Source organism: Sycon ciliatum, chromosome 1, assembly GCF_964019385.1.
Source record: "Sycon ciliatum chromosome 1, ocSycCili1.1, whole genome shotgun sequence".
NCBI classification, from domain to species: domain Eukaryota; kingdom Metazoa; phylum Porifera; class Calcarea; order Leucosolenida; family Sycettidae; genus Sycon; species Sycon ciliatum.
Window position 1 is genome coordinate 19,327,782 of NC_088643.1, and position 22,856 is coordinate 19,350,637.

General features: G+C 48.9%; 2 protein-coding genes across 2 annotated transcripts; one reads left to right on the forward strand and one right to left on the reverse strand.

The window, feature by feature from the left end:
* Window positions 1-2,774: 2,774 nt before the first annotated feature.
* On the reverse strand, window positions 2,775-6,798 carry LOC135820373 (uncharacterized). Its single transcript, XM_065333623.1, has 3 exons — window positions 5,701-6,798; window positions 3,995-5,648; window positions 2,775-3,868 (listed from the first exon to the last, which is right to left on the reverse strand). Exons 1-3 carry the CDS (start codon window positions 6,796-6,798, stop codon window positions 2,775-2,777), a joined length of 3,846 nt encoding a protein of 1,281 aa, XP_065189695.1.
* Window positions 6,799-9,389: 2,591 nt separating this feature from the next.
* Window positions 9,390-22,417, forward strand: LOC135816772 (SAFB-like transcription modulator). The gene is made up of 13 exons (XM_065329876.1): window positions 9,390-9,647; window positions 9,744-9,828; window positions 9,977-10,002; window positions 10,891-10,963; window positions 11,877-11,917; window positions 12,226-12,250; window positions 13,556-13,590; window positions 14,165-14,189; window positions 15,733-16,468; window positions 17,783-17,924; window positions 18,147-18,293; window positions 19,039-19,210; window positions 19,461-22,417. The coding sequence occupies exons 1-13, from the start codon at window positions 9,531-9,533 to the stop codon at window positions 21,848-21,850; spliced, it is 4,014 nt and encodes a 1,337-aa protein (XP_065185948.1). The 5' UTR covers window positions 9,390-9,530; the 3' UTR covers window positions 21,851-22,417.
* Window positions 22,418-22,856: the final 439 nt, after the last annotated feature.

The window sequence follows — 22,856 nt, forward strand, 5'->3', positions numbered from 1 at the left end:
TCGACTCAGCACCCCGAAGACTACAACTGGTGAAATTTTAATTTTTGCCTTAACTTCCCCTTTAACAAGCAGGTTGTCAGTCTAGATTTTATGCGCAGATGGAGAAAATGCGCAGAATGTTTGTAATGTGAAAGCCAGTCCAGACGGATTCTCCGTGCCGAAAAATCGTATGGAGCATGCCTGGAAAAAATCCGTAGCGCCCATACGGATTTTGGCACGGAAAATCGTACCCCGGAACCTCAATGTAGATCGTAGACCTACGTACTGTAAAAGCAGAAATTTTCGGTGGTGTTTTATTTTCGGTAACTTCGGTGCCGACAATTTTTACCGAAAATAAAACGCACCGAAATGTTCGGTACAACCGATAATGTATACATGTAGTACTAGTAAACCTACCTGGAGAACGGGTTTTACCGAAAATTTCCCGCTACCGAACCGCCGATTCTGGCGAATACCGAAAATATTACACCACCGAAAATTTCTGCTTTTACAGTAGCTACGTAGCAGTCCGTGCGCCAGTTCAGAAAAAGTCGTCTAAAAGTTGCACTTTTATTTTCCAGATTTGCCAGATTTCGCAGTTTTCTCAAGATATCGCGAGACGAATACTCAATGGCGTCACCTTCGTCGTCCTTTGGTTTACGTCTCCCGTGAGTTCTTCGTCTCAGATCGTTATCGAAATCCAACCTAATAGTTGTTCTCTGCCCTAAGTTTTGTCCGTGGCGACAACAAATAACGAGAAGTTGAGTTCTCGCTCGTCGCTTGCGTTTTCGTTATGTCGCTGATATTTTGGTTGAACATGATATAATTTCGTGCCGTTGGTTTGTACAAGGGTTTTGCTATTTCCTGCTTATTTAATTAGAAAGAAATATTAGCCAACAGTGTATCCTCCAATTTTGGCTTGTGCAAAAATCCGACAGCGGTGATACCAACCGTTTCGTCAACACTGTATTTTTGACACATTTTGACACACACATGTCTTCAATTGGTGGACTTTATGAACGACCGACAGAATCGTTCAAGGGGTCCTAGTTACTAGTATTCTGCGATGTACCAGCCAGACCATTGTATCCGTAGACCACGAATTTACAAACAACACGAACCCCAACAGGTTGCTGGAGCTCCAAACACAAACCCTCGCAGATCAATGCATGTGCCTATCTTGTATGTACAACAGCAACAATATCAAGCCAAATACAGTACTGAGGTGGGAAAGAAATATAAATAATTAATGCAGAGAGGATGACACTACAAACACAGCACCTGAGCCAATGCAGAATTGAAGTGAAGAAATGGCATCTGCGGATGGCCAGGATACGGTGCTACTATTTACAGAACAACCGCCACAAGCTATGACACATAAAGTCTCGTACCTTCATTCACGGCGGACGCATGGAGCAAAGAATACGTTTACCATACACCCGTACATACATGCACACGTGAATTGACACGTGTTCATGCGCTTTTTTCAACAGACCCACACACGTCTGCATGTACATGTAAACGCACAGACATGTACACGTACGTACGTGCACGAACATACACACCCATAAACATGCACACACACACAAACACACACACACGCGCACATCCGCTAAAGTATGGGAGCATATGTGCACAAAGCATCACGTGATTGCATTCACAAGTTTATACAAGCCAGCCAGGTAATGAATGCATACTTGTATAGTTGTGTGGTAGCTGCTACAACAAATGGAGCATTGGCTAAATATTGCAATAAGGAGAGTGTTATGATAGTCATGCAAAGATTCTGCTGTTATCAACGAAGTGCACGCCTCTCGTGCTAAGTTCAAGATCCATTGTACTCTTCTTTGCAACATACTTCGTGCAGCTTGCATCCAATCGTAGGCATCACGAGTCAAGGCAGCAGCCACATGGACCAGTAAGATTCACTGATATTGAGGATTTGGACCAGGGTGCTGTTCCGATCAAACTTGCAATAACACCTTGTTGAGCTGGGTCTTCCCCACTGGCACAGCCACCTTGTATGGCCCTACCATTAGTGGTCTCTGCCCGTTGCTTTCATTTCATTGGTAGAGTTGTGTTTGACGAAAAGCCCACTTGACTGCCTTCCAGCATATAGCTTTCAAATGTAAGTGTGATGTATTGATATCACAGACATGCTGACGTTTGGTACATGCCTCAAGGCTAGTCAATAGAATTGATAGTCATACATCACTTCAAGCTAGGACCACTCCAGTGGGAGAAATGAGGTGATCCACTGTTGTCCGCTGGAAGCGTTTGACCCTGTTGATCACGGTGATATCTGTAGACATCTATTCAGTCACTCACAAGACAGCCATTGTGCTAAACAGATCTTCTTTAGTTCTCTATCAGAAGTGCGCCATGTCATCTCTCTCGTACTATACATAAAGCGGTACAAGCACGTGCATGCCTGCACGTGCGTACATAGTACTACATACAACTGCATGTACGATATCTACATTACCCCCCTTCCCTCAAAAAGAAAAGAAAAAAAAGAAAGAGAAAAAAGGAAAACAAAAACAAAACAAAAACACTTGCATCCGTATCCTGCAGCTTGCAGAGGAATGCACGTACATGTGTTGCAACTATTAGAAATAATCTGACTCAAAACTTGAGGCAAAAACACCATGAGTTTGAGTTACAATGCAAACTCGACCAATAAGGGGAAAAAATAAAGAAAAATCTAAATATTCACAAGGTAGTTTGAAGATTCTAAACAACGCCAATCTGGTAGCGATTGAAGCCACTCATTTGGTAATGCATGACTCGACGACTCAGATGTCAGCTTCACGTGCTTTCTCTGTAAGCTTGATCTGACGGCCAGCTCTGGTCTGTACGCCCTCGCGGAATACACTTGGACGAGATGTTGGCGGTGACAGTGACATACAGGCCGGTGTTGCAGGTGGTGCTGTCGTCTCCGGTGAAGCTGCAGGAGACAACGGCAATGTGAGCGCAGTTACCGGAGCTTCGGGCCTGGATGTTGCGCTGCTCGCTGACGGAAGGCTTGTTGGGTCGGACACTGGCAGTGCTGGAGCACACACTGGCTCTGGCACATGCTCCCTCTCTGACTGTGCCGGAGGTTCACTCATGGGTGCTTTCTCCGCTGCTGCTGCTGCTGGTGCTACAAACTCGGTGACATGCTGACGGTTCCGGAGCAGTATGCGTGACCCATCAGTGACCCCAACCTGACGACCATACTGCTCTACTACCTTCCATTCTTTTCGAGGGTCGCTATACCCATCATGGAGCACTACCCGCGTACCTGATGGCAAATGGGGTAACTTGCGGACACCTCGGCGCGAGTCATGACCTTCAACCATTGCTGCTTTCGCCTTGATCTGCTCAGATGGGTTGACGATCTGTGGGGTGATGGATGCTGGAACCCGTGTCCGAATGACTCTGCTGAACAACGCTTCGCTCGGCGATGTACCTAGCATCCGGTGCCGCGAATTGCGAATGTCGAACAAGACTTGAGTGATGCGGCGGTGTAGCGGTAGATGAGGTCTCAGACTGGCAACTCGTTCTTTCACCAGACGATGTAGTCGCTCCACCATACCGTTAGAGCGGGCATACCGGGGGCTAGACTTGCAATGCTCAACACCCAACTGAGCGAGAAACTTGGACATCTCAGTGGATGCAAACTGTGGGCCCCAAACCGAGACGAGTGTTGAAGGCAGACCAAACCGTGCGAACAACTCCATCAGCTTGTCGATCACACCCGTTGTCGTAGTATTGGACAGTGGTAGAAGCTCTGGCCAGCGGGAACCATAATCAATAGCAGACAGGAACGTGGCTCCCTCAATGGTAACAAGATCAATGGCCAGTTTCTGCCAGACACCTTCTATCTCTGTAGGGAGGAGCTGTTGCGCTGGATTGGAGCGTTAACGCCAGCATTCAGAGCATTTCTCTGCAAACAGATTGGCATCCTTCATGAGACCTGGCCACCAAACCCGTTCGCGAAGGGTATCCCGGAATGCATCGATGCCTGGATGACCTTCATGTGCTAGTCGCAGCACCGCTGGGCGGAGCTCTTCTGGAATGACGTAGCGATTGTCTAGCATGACAATTCCGTCAATGACTGTCAGCTGATGGCGTAGCAGGAAGTAAGGCTCTTCGGTTTGGATGCACCCTGACCAAACTGATGTGCCCACTCTTTGTCGGACGCTGCTCAGTGTCGGATCAGAGTCCGTGGCCTGGCGAATATCCTTGGAACGAACCGGACAAGCCTCGAGAATGAGACTAACGAATTCCGCCATTGAACGTGCCTCTGCAGGTGAAGCTGTGCGATCAGGTAGAGGAGCTCGAGAGAGGGTGTCAGCACAAACCATCTGCTGACCAGGGACGAACACCAAGCTGTAGCGATAGGGCATCAATGCGACCAGCCATCTCTGAAGCCTCGGTGGCACTTCGTCGAACGGCTTCTGGACGATAGAAATAAGCGGCTTGTGATCCGTAAACGCTTGCACTTCTCGGCCTAGTACATACTGCCGACAGCGAGTCAGGCCGAATACCACTCCCAGCATCTCTCGTTCCAGCTGAGAATAGCGTGACTCAACATCTGATAGAGAGCGGCTGGCACATGTCACTGGTACCCAACAGCCACTGGTATTCTTCTGCCACAGGACTGCTCCCAAACCGTCTGGCGATGCATCACAGCTGATAGCAGTAGGGACGTCCAATGCTGGTTGAAAGAATGCCAACGCTTGCAAAGCTGACGCTATACCAGCCTTTGCTGAGGTGAATGCCTGCAGGACTTCATCATCCACACTGAAGGGATCACGCTTTGCTAGCCTGCGCAGAGAAGCCGTGATCTGGGCCAAGTTCGGAATGAACTTTCCAAGGTACGTAGCCATCCCCAGGAACCGTCGCACACCAGAGATAGATTTCGGAGGGGCCAGCTCCTGGATGGCTTGTAACTTGTCATCATCTGGGGACAAGCCGGTCGCACTTAGCCAATGTCCCAGATACTTCACACGGTCCTGGTTCAGTCGGCACTTGGTCCAGTTGAGTTGGAGGTTAGCTGCTCGCAGTCGCTGCTTGACTGCTTCTAGCCGTGCATCGTGTTCTGCTTGATTGGAGCCAAACACTAGGATGTCGTCGATGTAGACGATGACTCCTGGCAGGCCTTCCAGTATGTCGGACACCACTCGCTGGAAAATCTCAGGCGCACATGCAATACCGAAAGGTAAACGCTTGAAACGGAACAGGCCACAGTGCGATGAGAAAGTCGTTAGAGGCCTTGCTTCTTCTGACAAGAGTAGCTGATGGAATCCAGATTCCGCATCCAGAACTGAGAAGACCCCTGCGCCATCAAGCTGAGTTGTGATCTCGTCAACGGTTGGAAGAACGTTGCGCTCACGTGTAACTCTCTTATTCAGTTCTCTGTAGTCCACGCATAGTCGCAATGCTCCATTCGGTTTGCGGACTGGAACAAGTGGTGACACCCACGGCGTGGCTTCCTTGACGGGTTCAATGATATCCAACTTGGTCAGCCGTTTCAGCTCGGTCTCGATGTCAGCCCGGATACTGAAAGCTGGGCGTCGTGGTGGCTGGGCTAGAGGCTTTGAACCGTCTTCCAGAGAGATTTCGATGGGTGACACGTTCACCACGTTTGCTTGTGACAGGAGGTTCAGCTCCTTGATGACATCCTGTCCGAAGAGAACGGAGTGCTGACTGGCTGCTACCACAACTGCACTTCACGTTCTTGCCACCATGTGAAATGTGGACGTCGGCCATGCCTAAAGTCTCTACGACACCGCCATTGTACGCTTTCAGCAAGCGGTCACTCTTGCGCGTGGGCTTGATCACATCATCAGTGAGGATCGTCCGAGTTGCACCTGTGTCTAACAGTCCAGTGCACAGCTCACCATTGACTTTGAGTGTAGTCTGGAATGTCTTGTCGCCTGCGAGGGCCGAGCTACTGACGGCGAAAGCGGAGTCGTACATGCGACTTGCATGCTCATACTCATCAGGCTCATCCTCTACTGGCCGGGCTCTTTCTTCGTGTCTTTCCACTTTGTTTGACATGCAGACCGCTGCAAAATGCCCTCGCTTGCCACACTTGTTGCAGGTGACGTTGGCCGCAGGACAGTTACGCATGCCTGGTTTGTGACTACGTCCGCAGTATTTGCACTTCTTTCCCTCTGATCCAGAACCAGCTGCAGAGACAGCTTGCACACGCTGGATGGGCACGGGGAACACAGGCGGTGCGTCACTAGCTCTGGTACTATCGTACAGTTTACTGTCAGTAATCGACGCTTCCAACGCCACTGACTTGGTGACGGCGTCGTTCAGGGTCAGCTTCGACTGTTTCAGCAGCTCCTTTCGAAGCTCAACAGAACGCAGGCCCACGATCAGCTGGTCTCGAATTTGGCAGTTGACAACGGTATCCACAGAAGTGGAGCTGAATTCGCAAACATCTGCCTTTTCTCTCAGCCGCCCAACGAACGAAGTCACCGACTCGCCCTCCATTTGGCGGAGTTGGCGGAATTTGTGACGTTCAGACGTGACATTTGTTGACGGTCGAAAGTGTGCCAACAATGCGTCCGTCAAGGCTTGGTACTCATCTCCAGGTGAGCCATCTTGTGTCTGCTCCACCGTGACAACCAGACCTTTCACAATGCGCCTCACTGCTAATCCAGCCAGATTCAAGAACAAGCGTTTCTTGTCAGCTGCTGCCGTCACTTCACTGATTGAAAGGAAATCATTTATGTCCTCGAGCCAGAGTTCAAAATCAGCACCGACGTTGCTCGCAGCGTAGTCAGGAATAAATTCCTTGGGCGTCCTGCCCTTTGTCATTTTCGTTCACTGCGCCAATGTAGACATCTATTCAGTCACTCACAAGACAGCCATTGTGCTAAACAGATCTTCTTTAGTTCTCTAACAGAAGTGCGCCATGTCATCTCTCTCGTGCTATACATAAAGCGGTACAAGCACGTGCATGCCTGCAAGTGCGTACATAGTACTACATAAGAGTGCATGTACGATATCTACAATATCTACATAGGCATCAATACACAGCCGGAAAGTGAAGTGTGCACACACAGACGCACACACACACACACACACACACACACACACACACACACAGACACACACAGACACACACAGACACACACACGCACACAGACACACACACGCACGCACACACATACCAAGCAGCATAGCACCACAATTTCCACCGTGTAAAGCAGCAAGTATCGCCCCCCCCCCCCCCCCCCAAGTATGTGTGCACAGAGTACATGATTATGCCACAGGGGATTTTTTATATATTTGAATGCAGGTGCACAGACCCTGGGTCATTGGCATTGGTCATGGGTTTCATATTCATGTCCTAACTATAAATTGATAAGTCAATAATAATTTTGCTCTTCTGTTTCATGCATTGTGTGTAAAATACCAATATACAGGTAATTGTACTAAAGTACCATACAGCTCTGCATCAATTTTGCCAATGCTGTTGATTGTACATTGTTCACAATCGCTGCAATCGCTGCCATTTCTCATAAATAATATTGGCATGCAGTATTATTATTATTATTATTATTATTATTATTATTATTTGAAACTCGGATGTTGAGCCATAAATAAATGTAAAATAGAAAAGGACATATGGATACGAGTTTAGAGTAACTCTCCATCACTGTAACATGTTACAGTGATGGAGAGTTACTCTAAACTCGTATCCATATGTCCTTTTCTATTTTACAATTATTATTATTATTATTATTATTTAAACAATCGACGAGGAGACAATAGTCGTAAAATGGCAATAAATAAGATAAATTGTGCACTCATAACAACAGCAAAAATGAAGAAAGTCAAGTTCCATAACGTTTTCTTGTGACTGTCATCAGTGGAACGCCGTCACATAAAAATGTAATAACTAAAACACACACTTATATACCATTACATTCATTCACACAGTATCACATTCATCTGCCACTACCTTTCTCACATACACTATATTCACACATTACAAAGGTGCAAACTTCGCTTTTTGTACTTGTTAGCTGCTGTATTTCTACCTGAAACCATATTAGCTACATGTATATAAGTGTGTGTTTTAGTTATTACATTTTTATGTGACGGCGTTCCACTGATGACAGTCACAAGAAAAAGTTATGGAACTTGACTTTCTTCATTTTTGCTGTTGTTATGAGTGCACAATTTATCTTATTTATTGCCATTTTACGATTATTATTATTATTCTCGTATCCGTCCCGAATGGGACTCACGACGGCAGAATTAACCGTGAGCATGTGTGGGTGAGAGTGGGAGAACGAAATGAAAAAGAAAAGAAGAGCCTTGTAATAAAGGTCAAATTTAAGAAGAGCAGTACTAGACTAAATGGCTGAGCAGATGTTACTCCATTGTTTTCTGTCGCGGGCATAGGTGCCGAGATCACGAAGGCAGCTGGGCTTAAAAATGCAGATAGGTGTGAGGCGGACGTCTTGCTGGAGACTTGTGGTGAGGCAAGAGCGGGGTGCACCTATTCGAAAGGGCTGACTGGTAGCATATGTACAGAAAGCAGTGAGAGCAACATTTGCAGGGATGTCACTTGGCTGGCGTAATATATGTCCTAATAGCTTCCACCTGTCCCGCTTGGCCATTTCAGATACAGAGCACTGGCCAGTAACAGCATGCAGTATAGTTACGAAATATACCGCCAGGATGCCACAATACAAAGATGGCTACATTTTTTCAACCGACATGCAATTATCGCGAAAAAATAAATATTTCCATAATTTCGTGCCGTTGGTTTGTACACAATTTCAGGGCTAAAATAACCTTACCCTGTCATGGCGATATCTCTGAGGAGTTGAATTCACCTAGTCTCCCTTGTGCAAAAAATTCCCTCGTGGTGCTGCCAGCTGCAATGTAATGGCAACCCAGAATAGGGTGAAAATCGAAAACGATAAAAAATATTAATTCCTCGCCTCCCGTCCATCCAACTGCGCTGGTTGCATCAAGTACGATGTTTAGAAGACGAGTGGCATCCGACTAACGACTGGAAACATATTTCTTGAAGAAGGAAGCCCTCATTTCACCGGCTGGCCTCGAGGTAGGCAACAAATCGACCAACAATTTACTGACCGGCGTCGTCATCTTTCCCTGCATAACGTCTGCATGTACATGTATGCACGGTTCCCGCGCAGAAAATAAAAATCGGGCCAAAACGTGGTCTGGCGCACGGACTGGTAGGGGGCCCCGGGGGGGGGGGGGGGGGGGGGCGACAAGCGACGTCAGCCAAAAAGTGCTAGCGCGCGGCGCGGAAAGCGAAAGCTAGCTAGCTGCGCCCTACCAGTACAGCAGTACCGTGTGCGCGTGCATTGGACTCGTAGATCTACTTGAGACTGAACATGATAACACGACTGCATGTTCTTTTCAATTTTTTTCAGCAACAAGAAACAGTTGCCTCATGGTACGGAGCTGGGCTTGTTGTCGACGCAACGTTGCTTTGTTTGTTTTTTAGCACGCCGCTGGAAGAGAATCTAGTAGATGTAGGCTAGGTTTAGATATCCTTAGCCATGTCCCGCCAGGTTAATATTGTCGACCTGCGTGTCGTGGATCTTCGAGCTGAGCTCGAGCGCAGGAATTTGGATAAAACTGGTGTGAAATCCGTTCTTGTTGACCGACTGAAGAGCGTAAGGAAAAGAAGAAGCTTTGAATACGCTCTGTCTGCGCCAGCAAGAGGTCATGATTATTTCCTCTCATGTGTATTTTCCCACCGCACGGTATAGGCTCTTGTTGAGGCTGGAGAGAATTCTGAAGTTATCGAAATATCAGCAAGTGAAGAGGCACGCCGTGCTGCACGGCCCACAACGGGTAAGAAGAGCATTGTCCAGAATTGCCGCAATCAGTGTTATCTTCTTGGATGTCAAGTATTACATTCATTTCTCTCATCATTCTTGTTGTGGGTTCTGTCTTGGCCTAACTGCGTGTTTTCACGTCCTTTTTCCCTGGCTTTCCTCAGGATCAAGGACTCCTTCTTTGCCCTCGGTGAGAATTTTTTTTCGTGAACGATTTTTCATCAATAATAATGATTGTGCGTACCAGTATTGTGTAAATATATTATGGATCTGCTGCTTTCATCTTCATGCGGGAGTGGGCCGAGAGGTTCGCGTTGGCACGATTACAATCCTCATCTGTACCAGTCCTAGTTCGTTGCGTTGAGGGAGACCTTTTGGCGATTTGTCATGCACAGGCATGAAAACACACAGAAAGTATGTACGTGGAAGCTTGGGTTTGAATCTTTGTGGATTTGGACCGCCCTTTAGTATTGGCATTGAAGGCCCTTCATGAAATTAAGTTGGCCTTCATGCTGCAGCCGCTTCATTTTGAGAATTAACCCAGACGACAAGCGATGTTTCTTCCCCCATTCCGACCACTGCTTTAGATCTTTACAGGCGGCAATTTAGGGGTCGTCCATAATTTCCCATCTCTTCAGTTTAGAAACGAAAACTATTGCCCCCCCCCCCCCCCTCCCAGAAACGAACGTGGCAACGTGTTCTATTCATCACTATTTGCTATTGCACTCAAGGCATAAACAAATACGGCTGGCTATGATGGAAAGGTGGTGGTACACCATCGCACAGCACAGATCACCTCGAGCACATAACCAAGCCCCTTCCAAGTTGGAAGGCTTCGGTGAGCGCATGCGAGACGCACCAAAGCTAAATATCAGGTCGTTGATTGTCAATACCATTCGTGTGTATTGTGCCGAATGCCTCACATTCTGACCCCCTCAGTATTTTGGCAATAAATTGGTAGACAACTACAAATGTAGTAGTACTCTTTAGGTCTTCTCATTCCTAATTATATTCTTGGCTCCAAATCTGTGTCCTTTATAATTTGTTTTCTTTTTTTCCTTGCCCTTCATTTTTGCAGGATTCGCCCAGGAAAAGTACATCACAAAGTACATCACAGACGTCCATTCACAGTGAGACGATCGCAAGTCAAGGTGGGTTTGGGTTACCTTGACAAGTCACGCAAAGCTGTTTACTATTCCAGTGTTTCTGATCTAGACGGTTTGGTAGATGTTGTTGTTGTTGTTGTTTATTTATTTTACATCGCATGTCAAACGGGCAGTTCTGCCCAATATTATGAAAGCAATGACAACCAGTAAGATGTGAAGTGTGAGAGTGTGCATGTACTGTGGAGTTGATTTTTTTCCCCTGTACAATCTGATATGAAGATCACTCATACACTCCAATCAGACTTTTATTCAACCTAATATTTCATGGAAAATAAAAAGGACCATGCCATGTATCAACAAGAACCCAAACTTGTGTGCCGGGTGGCCCGAATCCCAGCCTTCAACAAGGGCACGTTTGATTGTGCAAATCCGTGGGCTGCGGGCGTATCCTGGTTTCACCAAATTTGGACCTGTTTCATTGTAGGAATCTGGACCCAGGTCGCACGGATTCGGATCTGGTCAACGCATCTCCCAAAAGCAAATTCGACGGATCCATTTTCGCTTTGCTTACAAGTTACAACATTGGCGAAATATCTTTGCTTTTTTTCACACGCGGATACTGAGCCACTCATTTGTTTTACACGGTTCAAAATTCCCTTGCCCCTGCGCATGAATACCCTTTGCAACCAGAGATTTGGGTGTGCCATTCTTTTTTACTATGCTAACCCCATTCTTGTGGGTCTGGAATCAGTTTGAACTGGGTTGTCATGAAAGCCCTTTCACAACTCCCTGGTTTTAACTGTTCTTTTTGATCCGTTCGATCAAATTGATCGGCTGGCAGGGTTCTAGGTCTCATTGCCACAATCGAATGCAGCCTAATATCGAGTTTGTGCTTCAAAAACAGAATAAAAATAAACATTATTGTCTTTGTGTTGATGCTGGATTTGTCTACCTGTAGAAGAGGAAGCAACAGCTGAAGAAGCCTTGGGAACTGATGAGGTAAGGTGGTCATGAGGCACTGCTGTAACATTCATAGCATTCGTATTGTTACGGTGATCTTATGATTAGTGGCTCTTGGAAATGTTCCTCAGTTCAATCATCTCAAAGCTGCTGTAAACTGCTGCTTCTTCATCAGCCTTTTTTTTCCATCTTTCAACTTGATCATAGATCCTTGAAATTGATGCTCCCCTCCTTGCATTATGGTGTCTAAGGGGTTCAGTGGCATGGCACAGGTAATCTGTGAAGCCAGTTACCCTGATCCATTCATTTAACTTTTTTGTTGTTGTTTTTTCCTCATTTTTGTACAGCTGACGGGGCCTGTGATGGAAGAAGGTATGTCAATGTTTTGTTCCTGCCTAGTGCATACTTAGCTTGCTAGAACCCTTGTCTGAGTCTTGTAGGCAGCGAAGTGAAAATTGTTCCTGGTCTAGCTTTACCCCTATGGCGGTTAACCCTATTCGACCTTAACCCTTTATGTACTGATTTCCAGCACAGAATGAAGCAGAATTTGAATTTTCAGCACAATTTTCACCTTCAACAGGCTATAACTTTGGCCTCATTCGCTCCATTTCCACAATCTTGGGCTCTTTGGAAAGCTCCTGGCGAGAGCAACGCGAGGATACCAGGATCCATCAACTAGCTGCCACAAATCAGGCACAGGAACACATCAAAGTCGTCTCCAAGCCCAATATGCGAGCAAATTTCCCTATCAACGCCATTCCACTCTCCTTTATCGCAGAACGCTCAAATCTTTTCGAGGCGATTCAAACTTCAGCCAACTACGTCATTATCATGTGCTGAGTTGGTCAAAGAGCACACGAAAAGGGATTTCCCCCTAAAATGGCGAAGAGATCGATAAAAAATTTGAATTTGCCGATACAAGAATACGGCGCGCGATATCTCTGGATTCGTACATCGTAGCTCTTCGGCGATTGTTGCATTGGAAAGCTTAGAGTTTCCGCTACTGAATAGACCCTTCGATTGTTGAATTCGGACAAGACATGATGGAGTTACGAAGGTTTTACGGATCGATCATATGTGATCGATTCGCGTACACACCGTACATAACGGGTTAAAAAATTTGTCGAAAGCTGTATGTCATCATGTGTCAGAGCTTGAGCAAGTGCTTCAGAAGTGTATCGATTATCATTATACGTCGCGTATCTCAGACAATCTCTGAATAACCAATTGCATAGTTCTCCTAGATCCGATTTTCCACTTATTTCCTGCCCAGTGTAAATGGATAAGTAATAACAATAGCTGGCAGTTGAATCACATGTTGCAAACTACTTTTCACCCCACTTTACTGGCTTCTTGGGCAGGCGCTGCCAACAAAATGCCAAAACTACGTTTTTCGTGCTTGGCTTCCTGGTTTAGGGAAAACACATGCATAGAAAATCTTCTAAGAAATACCCTTCAGGTGAACGGTTGTGGGCAGGGAGACAAGGAGGATCATTCAAGCACTCTACACTGTACTGTCTGTAGTTACTTTGAACTTAGTGACCCGTGAAAACCATCGCCAGATAGTCTCTATATTCAGAGAGTATGCCTATACGTTGTGCAAAGTGGTCTGCTTTGTGTGTGTGTGTTTGTGTGTACTCATGCGTGTGAATGCATGGTTGCTGTGTGTCTTTACAGACGTCGAAAGCATAGGATTTGGGGATGATGATGATGTAAGTGACCGATGGATAATGCCTGATTAGCTATGTTATAACTGGTTAATTGTGAGCATCCTACAATGCGAACCAGTCCTACCAAAAAGACAAGTATTAACCCTTTCAGGACTACCACTAAACCCATGTGTTCCTGCCAGGGTGCGCTGAGGCGTGCAGCAGCCTGAGTATGCATTAAAAAAAATCTAATTTCACTCACCAGTGGTGGAATTTCTTCATCTTCAGGATGAAGAAATTGGTAGCTTTCCAAAGAGACCAAGATTCTTGGTCTCTTTGGAAAGCTACCAATTTCCTCTATCCAAATATCGCCACTAGATTCCCCACAGGAGCAAAAGAGTCGCATTCATCCCTTTTGAGAGCTGCTCTAGTGAGCCTGATATTGCAACCAACTCCACAAATTTCTTCGATTCTCACGTTTTGCTCCACGTAGGGCAATGATTCAAACTTTTCAAAGTCCTGCAATGTGTAGTATTGCCTTGAAGGTAAACATCGGCAAAGCACACTGAGTGTTGCTGCTGCTGCTACTGCCTGTAGTCACGATTTCCTTCTCTCTTCTCTCTGTTTGTGTCTGTAGGCGGCGTTGCCAGAAGTCTTGGAAGGTATGTGTCCTGGGTTCTGTTAACAGTGTGGTTGCACCCCTGATGCACGGGAGCATTATTTGTCCGGGGTCAGGAAGGGCGGGGGGAGAGGAGCATACTGAAGCAATGAAATACCTGCCCTTGTGAGTTTTCTCCAGAACTTAGATATGCTAGCGCTCGGCACTGGCCGGTCTGTCATCATGGTGTACGTACTGCTGAGTGCTGTGTCGCCCATGCTGCTTGGTGTATCTAGTCTGTCTCCCCTTCACATGACTGGAGTTCAAGTCCAGGCTAGCTGTCCCTATGTGCCACACATGGTCGGTCAACTGGCTACTCGGGTGCCGATGTGCAACCCATGCCTTGCTGGTGGCAGGCTCTCTGGATTAATGTATCCTGCCATGGATGGAAATGTGCTGCTGGGCTCTGCTTTTTCTGCTCCTCTTCTATTGCTCGGCTCTATCTTGACTGGAGACAGACAATGTATGTATTCCAGTATCCAATCAACAAGCTTCCAACTGAAGATGAACAATGTCACGCCTCTGGGCTCACAACTCTGAGATTTAGGCCACCGCTCTGCAGACGGCCACATCTGGATGGTTGAAGTGGTCACTGCAGTGTGGCAATATGATACAGTTCAAGTTCCCTGCTTCCTCTTGCGATTGCGGAGGTGGAAACCAACCACTGGAATTCTGTGATATCCAGACTCCCTGGTGCAGTGTAGAGGGCCCACTGCTTGCTCTTGTCTGACAGGAATCGATTTGATGCAACCTGAACAACTTTTGACCAGGGTGAACGTCTGCAACGTAAAGAAAGACGGAGCAATTACAACGGAGTGGAATCATTGAGAGTCGTAACATATGGCAATTTTTCTGATTCCTGATCACTTAGTATGGATCATCGAGGCTATCAACAACTCACACAACTGATGGACGGCACTGGCATGATCCATAGCACCCAAGCTGTGCGGACACATTTTTGCTGGGTCCTAGCTCATTGGCTGCTAGTATCCTGGCCACTAACCAATGTACGAAGTCCAACACAGGAGATTGGTTGCGGCCATGCGGAAACTTCTCAATGCACTGGAAGCAAATGGACGAGACTCTCTCGATCGGCTATAATGCCTAGTTGTGGGCAATACCGTCGACATATCTGGTCTCATAGCTTGCAAGTGATTGAATGGCATTAGTATGCGGAGGTTGAGGGCAATAGCCGCCCGTGCTGTATCCAGTGAAATGGTATTTTCACACATCATGCCTTCTTCTAAAGCTCAACCGGCCAACAGTCCTCCAATGGTCCTGGAGCTCATTGCCGTGCAGTTCTCACTGCCAGAATGATGCAGTTGCTTTCAACTGTGTGCTGTATGGCTGCATGCTGTATGGCTGTGTCATGCTTGGCGTGTCTGCTACTGCTGGGTGTGCATACATGTGCGTGGGTACGTGTGGCGTTAAGTGCCGGGGTGTGCGGGTGTGAGCATGCATGCACGCCTAGCAGCGTATTTCTGCTGCTGCTCTGCTTTGTTAAAATGTGTTGGCTTGGGTGCACCCATATGATTACTGTTCAACAGATGATTCCACGTGCGAAGATGATGAAGATTATGCCGAGGGGCAGGAGCCAAGTGCTGCCGTGGCCGATGAAGAGGAAATGTACGGCCAGAATACGCTTGGTGAAGACGCTAGCGATACGGAGGTTGCGGCCGCATTGGACGCTTTGACTGACGACGCTGAGTTGGATGGCGGGGAAGAGGGTCAAGAAGATGCCGTAGGTGTCCCGGATGAACTCGATCTAGAAGATGCCGACGGTCTCGACCAAGATGACGCTATTATCAGTGTAGCTCAAGTGGACGTGAATACTGAAGAAGTAATGGACGATGGCTCGGCTACTGCTGCCATGGATGACGACGAGCAGGAAGATGCTGACGGTATCACTGGTGAAGATGACACTCCTGCCCTCGTAGCCAATGTTGACGCTGACGACGACGACACGGATGACGCTCCCGGTACCCCCACGCTGGACGAAGGCACAGCCCAGTCAACGCCGTCACTCTTGGCCGCAACCGTGGCCACATCGTATCTTCTAAACGACGATGATCTTGATCGCCAGGTCCTGGACTACGACGTGGAAGGAATCACGCTGCATGCCGAGGATGACGAGCAGGAGAAAGCCAAGACCATGGGCAGTGGTAGCGTTTCCGAGGAGACCGCAGGGACTGGGAAGCCAAGTGCTCCTGGAGCAGCGGCGTCTTCTCGAAAGGACATCACTGCCACTAAAGCTGCACCCACTACCACCACGGCGGCCAGCAGGTAAGATTGTGTCGCCTTAGTGACAGGTCACCGATGACATCCTGTGTTGCTGCTGCTGCAGCAGCAGCAGTAGCAACCGCAGCATTTACACTAGCATCAAAAGTTCCTAGTGAGTGTTTTGTTCTTAGTGTGCACCAAGCACATAGCGATCAGCGGCGATGGAGAAAAATCACCTCAGACCACAGGTCTACAGCTCCTATGGGAATAGGTTGTGTTTGACAGCTGGATTGCACTGCGCCAGTGCAGCTGGCCTTTGCCAATGAGAAAAGGAACCCAAGGATTAGTGTGCCTGCCATTCTGCCACTTATGCCAGTCACATGTCATTAGCCACTTCTCCAGGGTGCTTTTTATCGGGGATGTCTTTTGAGGTACCGGTGCGTACTTCTGTTAATCTCCCCGTTTCTCTCTACCCTGTTACACCGCGTCACCTGCTGTTGATAATTCGGACCTGCTGTACTGTTATGGAGCTAGGCTCCATCAACCAAGGTATGAAGCATTGATTCTGCGTCGGCGAATGTTCAAGCAACTGAGAGCAGGCACGTGGGTTCTGTGCCGTTTTTGGAGGGCAATTGTAGCATGTCAGAGGTCTCGGTGGAGTGGAGGCCATAAGTATTGGCCAAGTGGGCCAGCGGAGGGATGCCAGCCACTGCCACTTATGATCATGTCCTTGTCACCTATGTGATGCGATGCTTTTTACTTGCACAGCGACCAACAGCACACAAACCCCTTTTCTACTCCTCGACAACATCCTCCGAGTTGCAGAATGCGAAAACTGTGAAATGGACAAGGCAATACAGTCATTGGGATCCCTGCATTGCATTGATTTTCCTGGTGGATGTTCATACCGTGCGTTCGTCATCCGGGTGTACCTTAAACACCAGCTCAGTCACAAAGGTGCTGAAGATCGTGAAACTCTGCGCTCGAAGCTAGCTGCTCCACTGCCATATGTTGGATGCGTGGAAAAGGCTATTTGAGTTCTCCTCTCCTGCGTGTCCAAGTGTTTTCTCCATGGGACTGCATCTCCTCATCTGCATGGTCGTGCATCATGGCTATTTAAAGCCTGGCTGGTTCTGGTTTGCGCATGTCGGGTCGCCCAGCGTCTTTGCGTAGCACTCCTATCTGATTGTGCATTGATTGTATGGACCAGAACAGGTTCTGGTCAATACAATCACTGCTGTGTTCCTTCATTGCTTTTTCTGTTTGATTCCAGCTGTAGCTGATGTTCTGGTGGTTGCCTTCCACTATAAGCACCTTATTTCTTTCCTGGTCTGCTGCTGTTCTGCTTCTTCCTGGGCAATGCTGTTGTGTATTTAGTGCTAAAAGGCCTGCTCAATCTGGAGCAGCTGCGGAAAAGGCTAAGGCCAAGGAACTGGCCAATCGCAGCCTGTGGATTTCCGGTCTTAACTCTACGGCGCGGGCCACAGAACTGAAAGCCAAGTGCAGCGCCTACGGCACGGTAAGATGCGCCCTTTTCATTTGGGTTGAATCCGTCACCGTGTCACTTGTGTGTTTGTGTCAGAATGCTGATTGATATTATGTGGTACGTACCTGTGTTGTTGGCTTGTTCTCTATGGAAACGTTCAGAAGGGTTGCTTGTGAAGGGCCTGAAGTTAGTTCTGTTCTTCGGTCTGTTGCTGATGCTGCTTTCTTAATCTTTGTTTGTGATTCGCCTATCCAGGTGTTGTCGTCAAAGATTGTTACACACCCGCGCTCCAGGGGGCGCATTTTTGGCTATGTGTCCATGTCCACGATTTTGGAGGCAAACCGCTGCATATCAGCGATGCACCGCACTACCTTTCAGCAGCGACTCATCACTGTGGAAAAGGTAGAGTACTGTCAGTAGTATTAGTGTCTTGCCTTGTCTGCGTTGCCTACTGCCCTACTACCTGTGCCGTGCCACCATCAACTGTTTGTGCCAAGATCGCATGCTTACTTGCGTGTTCGCCTCGACCTTGTACGTGAACTGGCTTTCGAATTTCACCTTTTATTGATACTGATTTAACAATAGTTGTGTTGCATTATACTAGCATACCATACCCCTAAATTTGGAGCCGGTACAGCCCAATCTGTTTCTGCTACCTACGTTTAGGAAGACAAATTTGCGCTCCAATAAGAGGCGAACCAAGTGCTGAAACTCGCCTTTTGAAGATAAAGCAAGTTGATTTTCCTCTGGCATGATGCTCACAGGTTGTACATGTTGTATGTACGGCATAGCATAGTAAATTGACTCTCCCGACAAGATTCCGACATTCGTGTTCAGGCTGCTTTTCCGTAAGGAAAAATGCTCGTAACCCGGAAATTATACATGAGCTCGTATTCGAAATTCATGATATTCAACGTTCATAGTGACGGCCCGGTGATTTTTTAAAGAGCCCACTCTTTCTAGTCAGATTGTGTTTGTATTTGTGGAGAGACGGAGATGTGTAGTGGACCGTAGACAGTTGCTGTCTTAGAGTAGTAATCACTTACGATTCCCTTTACTTTGCTTGCTTTGCACTGGGAATTCAAGAACTCAGTCCTTGGCAGTACCATTGAAGTCCATTCTTCATCATTCTTTTTTTTCTTTTTAGGCCAAGGCCGATCCTAGCCTGTCTCTTCCAAAGAGGCCAGTCACCGCTACTGGTAAGGCAGCGCAAGCCAAATCCAGTTCCAACCAGGGTACGCCAAGCAAAGAAGGCGCATCGAAAACCGGTAGCAATGGGCCTGGGGCAAAGTCGTCGCCAGGTTCAAAGGCAGCTGGAGGTAGGTATTTTCACATGTCCTCATACATTATTCTTGTGCATTGCCACTGTGTTGTGTCTAACGTAGTGGTTGCGTTTGAACATGCCTGCTGAGGTTTGCTATAGCGTGTCTTAGTTGTGTGTGGTTGCTTTATTGAAATACTGTCAGCGTGCTGGCCTGCCTTCCCCTCGCTGCTGTTGGTCCTACACCAGGTGCTTACTTTTCTATCTCACTCCTTTCTGATTTTGTGAATGTCTCTGTGTGCCATTAGATCGCGGTGGTCGCGTGATCACTGTGGACCAACGCGGTGGGCCCGTAACCATCTCTATCAAGACGTCCGAGGCCGGTGGCAACAGTGGCGCCAGTGGTGGCAAGCCAGGGGTGAAATCTTCACCTAACACTCCCGCCGGCAGAAGTAGCGGTGTCAAAGTCACTGCTGGCCAGCAAGGCCGCACAGTAACTGCAGACGACAGGGCCAAGGCAAGACAAAGGGATGCTGCTCGCGAACGTGGACGCACCAACCGTCCCGCCAATAATCGTGATCAGGCTAGGCAACGCCCCGCCTCTGCCACAGACCAGGCTCGAGAGAAAGAGCGTGAGCGAGAGCGCCGCCAGCGTTTGGACCGTGAGAGGGCTGCTCAGCAACGCCTCCGCGAAACGCGCGCTCGTGAGCGCCAGGAGCGAGAGCGCCAGGAGATGCTCGCTCGCCAGAGAGAGCAACGTCGTCAGGAAGTAGAGAGAGTACGCCGTGAGCGGGAAGAGAGCGAGCGTCTCCGCAAACGCGAGGAGGAGCGTGCCGCCGAAGAGCGGCGTGCGCGCGAGGCTGAGCGTGAGAGACGTGAGAAAGAACGTCGTGCTGCAGCGGAGCGGCAACGTGAAGCTGCAGCTGCTGCCGCCGCTGCATCGCGTTCTCACCGGCGCTCTCCCTTGCCCAAGGCGTCAGCACGACCTCGTCGTCGCTCGCCATCACCGCCGCACCGTGCTTCTCGAGCAGACAAGTCTTCCTCGCATTCTGCTGGAGGTCGTGATCTTGCTAAGGGCAACACTGGCGCTGATGATAATGCGGGCCTGGCTACGCTGTTGACAACGCTTGGCTCGGCTGGTACCGCAGCCCTGGCGAATATCAACCGCAATCCCGACCTGCAGAACGTAGCAGCTATCCTCGGCGCCCTGAGCAATGCCGCTCAGCAGAAGGACGGTGGCAAGGATGAGCAATTGCGGTCGTCAGCCGCTGGCAGCTCCAGGGCTGGCCCTGGTGCAAAGGACTCGCGGCGCTATGAGCGAGATAGTGAGCGAGGCAATAAGCCCGCACCCCAGCAGCGCCGTAATGACATGCCACCTGCAAGACACGAAGAGCCCAGATCAGCGAGGCATGAGCCATCACGCTTGCCCCCACGGCGTGACGAGCGCGAGCGTCCTCGCCGTGATGAGCGCGAAGCTGTGCATAGAGACGAGCGTGCACCTGTGCGCGAACCCCCAAAGAGAGATGCATATGAACGCGAGCCGGTGCGTCGTCCAGAACGGGAGCCTATGCATCATGATCAAGGTCACGCTGCACCTCACCATGATCAGGGTCGTCCTGTGCCCCATCATGACCAAGGTCGTGCTGCACCTCGCTATGAAAACGATCCCTATGCATCTCCACATGCCCGTGAAGAGCCCAGGTCATCCTATCCTCGTCGTGACGAGCCATCATATCGTGTTCCGGAGGCACGTGGCCGAGAAGACCATGCCAGACATGCTCCAGCACGCCAGGAGATGCCGCCACCCGCTCGTGACACGTCCTACGAGCAGTCTCGCTACTCGTCCGGAGCACCTGCCCCTGCCTCTGATTGGTCCCGAGAGTCCAATGCCGGCTGGTCCAGATCTGCTGAACCTCCTAGGGAAGCAAGCCGTGACTCCTACTCAGCAAGCAGCTCTGCTGCTGCTCCTATGGATTCGTCTTACCGTAAGAAGCCTTCCGATGATTGGCCAGCGTTCCGACCTGCAGCCGCACCTGCAGCAGCAGCACCAAGTCGTGAACAGCGCATGCCCAACGAGGCTTCGCCACCGCGCTACTACACGGATCAGCGCTCATCGGTTAGTACGTACTCGCAGTATGATCACCATGCACCGGCCGAGCGGGCTCCGCCTGTGCGCGCAGACCCTCGTGACTACTCGCCAGCGACTGCTAGCTACCCGGATCGCCGCGCTGAGCAGGTGCCTCAAAGTCGTCAGCAACCAGCTTCGTCCTATGAAGGACGCGGTGGCGGAAGCAGCCAATCACACGATTATGGGCATGGCCGTCCAGGACCCGAACCATCGACGGGCGGAGCAGTGGGATACCCAGCATCGGCTTCAGGAGCTGCTGTTGCTGCTGCCGCTGCCAGTGGAGCGGGCACTGGTAACAGCATCTTGTCAGCAGCCGAGCTAGCCGAGCTGGCCCACATTGTTCAGTTGCAGCAGCGCCGTCCCCAGCCGCCTGCCGCTGCTTCGCGTGCTGCAGGTGGCTCCGGCGGCATGTCTGCTGGCGCTCCCCCACAGTCTGCCTACGGCCGCGATGCGCCTGTAGCAGCTGGTCGCCCTTCTACCTCTGCTGCTCCACAGGCAAGCTCTCACTATGCAAGTGCTCCGTCAAGCGCGCAGCGTGGCACTGGTGGCTACTCATACCGTTCCTACTAGGTACATGCAGGTACCCAGTACTGCTTCTAAACGCAGCTCTCTCTTCTTTGCAAGTGCCCGAGCTACTCATACCTCTCCTACGAGGTGTGTACCCGGTACTGCTTCTACATTGAAGTGCCAGAACTACTCATCTCGTTCCTACTAGGTGATATTGTATTCCGCGGCGTATGTACATTCTGCTTAGGTCCATTATTCCATGTTCACTTCTGCTCTGTTTCGCTTAGCATCATGTGTTACTCTGTGTGCTGTCTTGACTTGTACGGCGTGTTGCACTTCACGTATTGACTACTGCTTGTCCTGTTACCTCTCGTCACATATACCACTCACCAGTGTGGCCATTGTTGTTGTGCTTTTTGTTCCTTTATTTCTTGTTCACTTGTTCATCATGTGGTATCTACTCCTGTGCTGTTATGCTGTCCCTTGGCCTGGCTAATGTTTTCCTTTTGGCGCGCACAGACCCCGCGCTCAACCTGATTTTTTGTGTTTTCACGCTTCTGGTGGATTTCACTTGTGTGCTGCAGATGCACTTCTCAGTGGCCTTGTGTCAGTGTGGGTGCTCCAGTCTCATTTTGTTGGTGTTTGCACTTTGGCCATGGCTGGGTCTATTTCCATCGGGCTGCTCGGTTTCGCCTGCCTCCAAGGTGTGTCGTTATACCAAAAGTGCATGTACAGTCCATTTCAAAACTATAGACGCGTACCTAGGCAAAAACCGTTATGCCAGCATCTATACCACATAAAATCTGTGATCACTTTGTGCATAATTTTTTCCAAATTGGGCGTCTGTTATCCAATCGCTTAGGGCATGTTCGATTGGTAGGATCGGGATCCCGATCCACCGGATCCACTGGATTCGCACCCTTTCGATTGGTCGAATCCAGATCCGGATCCTTCGGATTTGGATCCGGTCAACCCTCCTCGGGGAGCAGGGTTGATCGGATCCAACGGATCCAAATGTGACCTTTGTGCGTATATGGCGGGTAAAAATCATTTTTGTACACATTGTGGT

What these genes read in the sequence shown, in the direction of transcription:
- LOC135820373 (XM_065333623.1), bottom strand. Translation starts at nt 6,798, where the DNA reads ATGACAAAGGGCAGGACGCCCAAGGAATTTATTCCTGACTACGCTGCG. An exon ending in TTTCACATGGTGGCAAGAAC is followed by an intron (nt 5,649 to 5,700) that starts GTGAAGTGCAGT and finishes CTCTTCGGACAG; the next exon opens with GATGTCATCAAGGAGCTGAA. An exon ending in GCTGCGACTAGCACATGAAG is followed by an intron (nt 3,869 to 3,994) that starts GTCATCCAGGCA and finishes GCTCCAATCCAG; the next exon opens with CGCAACAGCTCCTCCCTACA.
- LOC135816772 (XM_065329876.1), top strand. Translation starts at nt 9,531, where the DNA reads ATGTCCCGCCAGGTTAATATTGTCGACCTGCGTGTCGTGGATCTTCGA. An exon ending in GGGGCCTGTGATGGAAGAAG is followed by an intron (nt 12,251 to 13,555) that starts GTATGTCAATGT and finishes GTGTCTTTACAG; the next exon opens with ACGTCGAAAGCATAGGATTT. An exon ending in AGTGCAGCGCCTACGGCACG is followed by an intron (nt 17,925 to 18,146) that starts GTAAGATGCGCC and finishes TCGCCTATCCAG; the next exon opens with GTGTTGTCGTCAAAGATTGT.